General features: G+C 47.1%; 1 protein-coding gene across 1 annotated transcript; it reads left to right on the top strand.

Annotated features, from left to right (window-relative positions):
• The first annotated feature begins 2,524 nt into the window (after positions 1-2,524).
• On the top strand, positions 2,525-3,784 carry LOC109759952 (two-component response regulator ORR5-like). The gene is made up of 5 exons (XM_020318779.4): positions 2,525-2,815; positions 2,909-2,955; positions 3,035-3,112; positions 3,239-3,309; positions 3,431-3,784. Exons 1-5 carry the CDS (start codon positions 2,692-2,694, stop codon positions 3,516-3,518), a joined length of 408 nt encoding a protein of 135 aa, XP_020174368.1. The 5' UTR covers positions 2,525-2,691; the 3' UTR covers positions 3,519-3,784.
• Positions 3,785-9,447: the final 5,663 nt, after the last annotated feature.

Raw genomic sequence — 9,447 nt, 5'->3', positions numbered from 1 at the left:
TGGGACCTCAGTGGAGTCCCATGTAACCATGCCATCTCAGCAATTAACAAGGCAAAAAGGTTTCCAGAGGACTTTGTAAGCAAATTTTTTCAAGAAACCATATTACTTGGCAGCATATGAACCAATGATATATCCTGTCCTTGGTGAGCATGACTGGACAAAGACCCCAGGTCCAGACATAGAACCACCAGCATTTAAAGTCAAGAAAGGAAGAAAGAAAGAGAAGAGGATAAAGGGAAAATTTGAAGTTCCAAAGCCAAAGTCCACCTCAAGAATGGGGACAATAACTTGTAGCAATTGTGGATTACAAGGGCATAAATACACAAGCTGCCTTAAACAGTTGAAACCTGAGTTGGCCTTAAGAAAGAACAAACATTTGGTAAGCCCCTTTAAACTAGTTCTTCACTTTGATGTTTCTGTAAATTACCTTTGTCCCTTGTACATTTCTTACTTGTAGTATTATTAAGTGTGTTTCCTTACTTTTGAGTGAACTTTCGATTTGGGCTCTTAGGCTAGTCATAGTGGGAGTAACTTAGCTAGTAACATAGCGCATTTTAAGACAAATTTGCTTACGTGGCATGTATTTAATGAGGAGAGATGTGTTTAGAGTAACATAATATGTTATTGTAACATAACGCTTCCTAAGCTACCACAGTGGGAGTAACATAGGTAGTAACATCACACATATCTAGATAAAATAGATGATGTGGCAAACAATAAATTAAGAAAAAGAGGCATGTGGTAACATAGCTAGTTACTACTAGTATGAGTAACATCACACATATCAAGGCAAGATGAGTCTATAGCCTAATAAATGAAGTGTTGCATGTTACCACACATATGTTACTCCCCACTATAGAGGTAGTAACATAGAGTAGTAACATGGGCATGTTACTACTCTATGTTACTACCCATAGTGGCTAGTCTAAGAGGAGATGAGTGTACAAACTAATAAATGAAGTCATCTATGATACTACCTTAGTTTCAGTTTACAAGTCCTGTAAGTATACCTAGATTGCCAATTTTATCACCGTAATATAAACTATATAACACAAAAATTATACCGTTTGAAACTAGAACATCTGAAGTTTATAATAGTATGTTTTTTGTAATATATGACTTCTATTAGGTTGGTCAAATTGACAACCTAGGGGTACACGCACGCCTTGTAAACTGAGAGAGGGTACTGTATTTGTATGTTACTTTGTATTATGAAGGTAGTAACTCCCACCATGAGTAGCCTTTTACTATCTTTGTTTTACTACTCCATTTGACCAAAGAAAAGCTACTGGCAGCAGGAGTACTTTTGCTTGTGCAAGCACCCCATCGGCCGAGTGACTGCATACGTCACGATAAGGATGGCGAGGCGGGGAAAGATCGCCCTCGGAACTCGTGCAAAATCTCCCCAAGATCGCCCTGGCAGACGAATCCACAGGGCCCATGCCTGCATGCCGTAGCGTGTAGTATAGGTGTAGCCAGCCGCAGCCGCCAGCCGGCCGGTCGTCGTAGGCAGGCGACGACCTCGCGATGGAGCGAGCGGTCACGCATGCACCGGGCAGACGCCATAAATTGGTGAGCTTGCCATATTCGGTGCAAGAGACGTGAAGTTTAATGGCTCGCAGCCGCGGCCGGAGCTGTTCTCCCGGCGGGATAGATAGCGACGAACGACGACGATGGCATGCATGCATATGCATGGTGCATGGCACCCCAAAAAGCCTAGACAGGGAGTAAAGGTGGACGTGTCGTGCGTGCCGGCTGTGTGCATTTCCGGACACATTGTACATGCGTCCACGTAAATGGAGTTACGTACCATATATGCACCGATGCATGAATGCATGCATTATTCCACTTATTACCACCATCCAAAAACCGGAGATGCCCTATATCAACTCAGTTTGGAAGTAAATTGTGGCGTGAATCGACTCTTTGATGCTCGCATATACGCCATCACTGTGGCAGAGACATTGCTAACCTCGCGCCAGCTAGTCGAGAGATCACGCCGTATCTCGAGATACGCCGCATAATCAAGGACTACCACTTCCATTACAGTACTCACGTACACGGTGCCGTAGTTACACTGTTGTCATCTCACGCGCGCCGTGGATCCAGTAAATGAACACACCGGCTACCTGCACAGCATTTGTTTTACAGAGGGATGATGGAGAAGCGAGACAGACAGACGGGCACCAAGGATGCTGCCATGAATAACCCATTTAAGAGAAGAGATACGGCGCCGCGCCGGTCAAGAAAGGAGTAAAGGCCGGCACTCCTGTTTGCAGCAACAAAAGATTTGGTTCGCTGCTGGCCGCCGCTGTGCGTTGCATCATGCATATGCGTATCCCTCGTGGTGCTGGCGCATGCCAGGCGGCCAGCGGCATGCTTCGCTCCAGGCGTCCATGCGGCACGCCACGACCCTGCCGCCGCACCCGATCCGTATCCGTATCTTGGATTCACCCTCGCCGAGATATCCCTCGGGGCCAGAGCGCGCGTGGCCACGGCCGGTCAGCGATCCCGGCCTCCTCGTCTTCGCCTTTTCCGCCCCGCCGTCTCCTGTGCCGCGGCCTCGTCGCCCTCGGCTATATATAGGGGCAGGGTGGCGACGCTCTCCTCTGCTCACAGCAGTCGCTCTCCAAAAGCCTATCTTTCCCTTTCTCTCCACAGTACGAGAAGAGTAGTCCTAGGTAGGAGTAGATGGCGAGCTTCAAGGGCCTTGTCGGCGAGGGGAGCGCGGCGCTGCCGCACGTCCTCGCCGTGGACGACAGCTCGGTGGACCGCGCCGTCATCTCCGGCATCCTCCGCAGCTCCAAGTTCCGCGGTGAGTAATCGGCGAGATCACATCCCGTTTCGATCTCTTCTGCTTCTTTCCTTCCGTGGTTTTGTGACGAGATGTGTGCGTGCATGTGTGCAGTGACCGCCGTGGACAGCGGGAAGAGGGCCCTGGAGCTTCTGGGCTCCGTGTGTGATCTTCCTCGAACCGATTTCGGATATCTTTGTGCTTTGCATGTGTTTTACTGTGTGTTCTTTGGTGTCGCAGGAGGCCAATGTGAGCATGATAATCACCGACTACTGGATGCCGGAGATGACGGGCTACGAGCTCCTCAAGAAGGTCAAGGTAATACATCAACACACTACATCCTTTTTGTTCTTGCCAGACTCCATGATAAATCATGCATGTATATTGTATAGGAATATAAATACTTGTTTGAGATGACGATGGAAATGTGATGGTTGCATGCAGGGGTCATCCAAGCTGAGGGAGATCCCCGTGGTGATCATGTCCTCAGAGAACGTGCCTACAAGGATCAACAGGTCAGTATTCCATGGCATGGGCACCCATGCATGCTATATTCTTTTGTATTCAGTGGTAGCAGCTCTAGTAGCATGCATGCAGTTCGTTTTCCTGCTCGTTGACACGTTTCCGCTCCGTCAGGTGCCTGGAGGAGGGAGCCGAGGATTTCCTGCTGAAGCCCGTCCAGCCATCCGATGTGTCGCGCCTCTGCAGCCGCGTCCTCCGCTGAGCGCCGAGTGGTCCGGTTGCACCGTCGGACGCCCCTGCTTGCATGGCGTGCGGATTCAGTGTTTTGGCCTTCTGGGACATGGACGCATGGGTAGCAGTAGAGTGGTAGGATGGCTGTGAGCCTGTGAGTGTTCATGCATGCATGCAGTCTGTGTTTTGCTTCCGCAAGTAGGATGTGCCCTGTTTCCCTCTGTTATGTAGCAGTCGACGTATATCCCTGTCAGTGTCTCGTGGATCAGTATTCAGTAAAAAGGAAGTTTGCCTCAAGATATTTCCCCTCTGTTATGGTACATGTTGAAGTTCATCTTGATCTCGCTGAAAAATTTACTCCATCAAAGCGTTGGTCACGTTCGTTTGTGCCCTTTGGATGGATTATTGGTGAGATCGTCGATCAAACTCGTACTGTCACGGCTCACGTGCGAGCATATTCATACGATCGAAGAGATCTAAATGGCGAATGAAAAGGATGTCCGTAAGATCGTGGTACATTCGATAGCTACTTTTGGTTCAAAGCTGTACTCTGCTTCTGAGTTATTTGATGTCAAATCTGTGGAAACAGGGCCTTAAGTACCGAGTAGGGAGCACTGCTGTACCGCTGTGCTGTTACGGAAGAGGATATCCGTAGGATCGTGCATTTGATTGCCAGCATTAGTAGTTGCTTCGATCTGTACTCTGTATCCGAGTTACTATTTGATGCCATTCGTGGCAACAGGGCCTCATTAACGAGCAGGAGTACTGCGTACCACTGTGACGGCATATTATCATTTTATTTTTATTTTTTTGCGGGGGTGACAGCACCTTATCAGGGTGTACAAAGCGTGTCAGGATATTCAAAGCGTTACATAGTTCATACTAATACAGTATTAGCTACTCCAGGTTCCATGTTTCAGGCTTAGCGTTGCTAGGCAAGTAACTTTGAAAGTTCAGTTACAATTTTTGTTTGTCTCCGCCATTTGATAAAGTCATGGAGGACTGGAGGAGGGCGGGAACGGATCCTTAACATCACGAAGGAATGTCATGAAGCTACAGTGCAAATCCAGTGCAAAATAGAGAAGAGATGTCACGGTTACTGTAACGATATGTACCTGTTCATAGAAAATAAATCTGAAATTAATTTTATTGCACCATAATTTTATTTGTATGTAATTTTTGTAAATGTATACAGTAGATTTGTAATTTGCAAATTAATTCAAGCCATTTTAGCCTTAATCATATGAATGTGAAGAAGGGATGTCAGGGTACTGTAGCTTTCCTGACATCCCTTCATGATGTTAGAGGATCTCGTTCCGAGGAGGGCGTGTGAGTTGGAGCAACATGTTTTTGTCACGATGCCTTTTCCCACTCGCTTGTGCAACGAGGGCCGATTCTGTCTTTCGCAACACGAAGTGCTGGGTTAAATGAAACGGTTATTTCTCTCATCATTCGGCTTGGAGCCTTGAGCAAAATGTTTAGACACGCCCCTTTGTGTGCATTATCAGAATGGACCTTCATCTGCAGTCCTTTTTTCTATCTCTCCTGGAAGGTCTGCTAGTTTGTTACTGTTGACTGAGAGTGATTTACTTGCCAGAGAGTACGCCTGAGATAGTATAACTGCTTCACCTTTATGTTAAAGTGACACAGGCCCTGGCCCATGTCTTTGCCGACTACTGAAAGAGGTTTGAGAGTACAGAAGCGTGCCCACTTGGGCCAGAATCAGTGTTTTGACTCTTCTGAGAAACTTGAGCAAGATTTGACCCTAGTTTGAGAAAAATTCAGAATCCAACCCTTTTCCTACCGGCAGGGTCGATAGCGGTACGCTATAACTGCCTACCGCCGAGGCCCCTGGTGGATGGGGCTGACGTGGACTAACGTCCTACCGCCAGACATGCAGGGCGATAGGTACGTAAACCCTACCGCCAAAGTGGCTAGCGGTAGGAAGGATCTCCCCTCCCCCCCCAAAAAAAACCCACGAAATCCGTACAGTATCTAGGGAGGGGGGAAATTGTGCGATAGCCAGTGCACCCTACCGCCAACCGTCCTGGCGGTAGGCTATGCAACTCCGCCGCCAAGGAGCCCGGCGGTAGGTGGATATAGGTATTGTATCTGAATCTTAATATTGTTTTGGTGGTAATGTGTAAAAATGTACCGCTAGTGATTACGGCTGTAGGGTCCTGTCCCATTTAAATTTTGATTTTCTTTGTGCAAAACTTGATCAATCCAATTCAAAATTTTAATCACACAGTGGTATAGTTTGCAAATCAAAATATTAGGATCTCACACATCATGTATCACACATCGATATAAAGGATAGTTCAACATGTCAAACATAGCAAATAGGTTTACATGTCCAACATAGCAAATAGTTTAGCAAATCGATGATAGAAAGTAGTTCGACATAGCCAAAAAGTTCTCGTTCATAGCTCAACACAAAGTAAATAATTCTATCACTTGGTCTTCCTCCCCCTCTTGGCGATGTGCTCCTCATTCCTCTTCGAGCGAGCCTCTTGCGTTGTTGTCGTTGTTGTGCGATGAGAAGTACGCTCACTTAGAAACGGGGATGGACTCTTTCATTGCTTCTTTGGCTATTTCCCCCCTTTATCCTAGGTTGGCTGAGTTGGTGAAGGTCTATCATCCTCATCGTACTCCTCCTCGCCACCCCCTTCCTCTCCTCCCTCGGCTTGCTCCTCATCCTCTTCTTCCTCATCTTCCTCGTCCTCCTCAACAACGCGAGACGACGAGGCGGCACGGCTAGAGGAACCTCCAGCGGCATGGCTCGATGAAGCGACGGTACGTGCCTATGGTCCAGAAACATGCACATCAACCGAGGTAGTGGACCCAAGCATGCTCACTTGCTTGCGACAACGGTTCATGAACTTCTGCAATAACAAAAAACAAAAAAAACATGATATGGATAAAGTTTATGATTATGCCTAGTAGGCTCAAAGTAAGTGTCAAAAACATGACATGGACCAATGTTGTGGTTACTCGAACATATGGCTAGGAGGCTCAAATTTACCTTCGTCACTTCCCTCAGCTTGTTTTCAGATTACATGGTCCCGGGGTCATAAAGTAGCGCATTCGAGCTATCGAAAATGCATTTGTTAAACTCCGAAGCCTGTAAAAGTCTGCATCATGAATAAATCAGTGACAATGACTAAAGTAATTTCTTCTCGAAATGTCGTCTCGAAACAATTGAACACAACTTACCACTCTATTCATTAGGGGTGCATACTCCCTAAATTCACCTTCGGTCTCTCTGATGTTAGCATTGTAGGCTTCATCATTGGGGTAATCCGCCTGTAGTGATGCGATATCCGCTGCCGTCCACTGTGCCCTCATACGCACACAATACTTTATGCCATCATCATACCAAGTCAGATGTTGATCGTATGTCTCCCAGTCAACCACTGCCCTCTCATCATCTTTGCGATACCTCCTCTTGTCCCACGCTTTCGCGTACTGTGTGTGGTCTTTTCCCCAGTCCGATACCGACTGACAATGTTGCCTACCCTACTTGCAAGGCACATGAAATAATAAAACATAAAAAATCATAAAACTGTTGGGGAGCGTTGCATGGGAAACAAAAAATTTCCTACGCTCACCAAGATCAATCTAGGACATGACCATCTACGAGAGGAGAGATTGGATCTACATACCCTTGTAGATCGCTAAGCAGAAGCGTTAAGAAACGCGGTTGATGTAGTCGAACGTCATCGCGATCCAATCACGATCCGTCCCGTGAACGTCTTCGCGATCCAATCACTATCCGTCCCGCGAACTCCCGATCCAAGTGCCGAACGGACGGCACTTCCGCGTTCAACACACGTACGGCTTGATGACGCCTTCACCTCCTCGATCCAGCGAGCGATGGTGAAGTAGTAGCTCGAGCCCTCGGGAAGCACGACGACGGGGTGGCGGTGGTGGTGGTGGAATCTCAGCAGAGCTTCGCTCAGCGCTACGGAGAGGAAGAAGGCTACAAGAGAGAGGAGGGGCAGTGTCGTGGCGTATGAGGGTGCGGCTGCCCTCTCTCTACCTCTCTATATATAGGGGGAAGGGGGAGAGGGGGCGCCCCTAGGGGATCCCATCTAGGGCCAGCGGCCACAAGAGGGAAACCCTAGATGGGTTTTCCCCCATAGGAGACTTGGCCCCCAAGCCAAAGGGGTGGGAACCCTAGGGGGGTGCCCCCACCTCCTCTGGCAACGTGGGATGGGGTGAGGGGGGCGCACAACCCCTTAGTGGGCTGTTTTGCCCCCTCCCCCTCCCCTTGGCCAATGACCCCCCACCCCCCAACACTTGCTGGGGCCCGCGAAACCCCTTTCGGTCATGCTAGTCATCACCCGGTACCTCCGGAACACTTCTGGACTCCAATACCCTTCGTCCAATATATCAATCTTCACCTCCGAACCATTCTGTAGTTCCTCGTCATGTCCGGGATCTCATTCGGGACTCCGAACAACCTTCGGTAACCACCATAATGACTCAACTATACTTATATCGTCACCAAACGTTAAGTGTGTAGACCCTGCGGGTTCGAGAACTATGCAGACATTACCGAGACACCTCCACGGTCAATAAACAATAGCGGGACCTGGATGCACGTATTGGCTCCTACATATTCTACGAAGATCTTTATCGGTTGAACCTCGATGTCAAGGATTCAGCTAATTCCGTATGCATTTCCCTTTGTCTATCGGTATGTTACTTGCCCGAGATTCGATCGTCGGTATCTCAATACCTAGTTCAATCTCGTTACCAGCAAGTCTCTTTACTCGTTCCGTAATACAAGATCTCGTGGCTAACTCATTAGTCACATTGCTTGCAAGCTCATTGTGATACTCTATTACCGAGTGGGCCCTGAGATACCTCTCCGTCATACGGAGTGACAAATCCCAGTCTTGATCCATGCCAAATCATCAGACACCCTCGGAGATACCTGTAGAGCACATTTATAGTCACTCAGTTACGTTGCGACGTTTGGTACACACAAGGTACTCCTCCGGTGTCTACGAGTTGCATGATCTCATGGTCATAGGAACATATACTTGACATGCAGAAAACAATAACAATAAACTTGACACGATCATATGCTACGTTTATAGTTTGGGTCTTGTCCATCACATCATTCTCCTAATGATGTGATCCCGTTATCAAATGACACCTCATGTCTATGGCTAGGAAACCATAGCCATCTTTGATCAACAAGCTAGTCTAGTAGAGGCTCACTAGGGACACGTTGTTGTCTATGTATCCACACATGTATCTGAGTTTCCGATCAATACAATTCTAGCATGGATAATAAACGATTATCATGAACAGGGAAATATGATAATAACTAATTTATTATTGCCTCTAGGACATATTTCCAACAAAAACCATATGAAAACACGGTACAAGAGATTAATGCCCTCACCAGTTGATGCGGCTTGAACTACGTCGGTATTTCCCCAAAGAGGAAGGGATGATGCAGCACAACAGCGGTAGGTATTTCCCTCAGTGATGAGACCAAGGTTATCGAACTAGTAGGAGAACCACGCAACCCCACGTAAACAGCTCCTGCACACAAAGAACAAATACTTGCAACCCGACATAAGAGAGGGGTTGTCAATCCCTCGCGGGTAAAAAGATAGGTAAAATTATAGTAGATTGGATAAATAGATCTCGCGGGAACGCGAGATAAAATAAATAAATAAAAATTGCAGCAAGGTACTTTTGTATTTTTGGATTAATAGAACTGAAAATAAAAGCAAATAAAAATAGATCGCGAAGGCAAATATAATAAAGAAGAGACCCGGGGGCCGTAGATTTCACTAGTGGCTTCTCTCGAGAAAAATAGCATACGGTGGGTAAACAAATTACTGTTGGGCAATTGATAGAACTTCAAATAATCATGACGATATCTAGGCAATGATCATTATATAGGCATCACGTCCAAGATTAGTAGACCGACTCCT

Source organism: Aegilops tauschii, chromosome 2 (assembly GCF_002575655.3).
Source record: "Aegilops tauschii subsp. strangulata cultivar AL8/78 chromosome 2, Aet v6.0, whole genome shotgun sequence".
Classification (NCBI taxonomy): Eukaryota; Viridiplantae; Streptophyta; class Magnoliopsida; order Poales; family Poaceae; genus Aegilops; species Aegilops tauschii.
This window is presented reverse-complemented; position numbering and strand designations above follow the sequence as displayed.

Coding starts and splice junctions, on each gene's coding strand:
- LOC109759952 (XM_020318779.4), top strand. CDS start 2,692: ATGGCGAGCTTCAAGGGCCTTGTCGGCGAGGGGAGCGCGGCGCTGCCG. Junction 2,816..2,908: donor CCGCAGCTCCAAGTTCCGCG/GTGAGTAATCGG, acceptor GCATGTGTGCAG/TGACCGCCGTGGACAGCGGG. Junction 3,113..3,238: donor AGCTCCTCAAGAAGGTCAAG/GTAATACATCAA, acceptor GGTTGCATGCAG/GGGTCATCCAAGCTGAGGGA.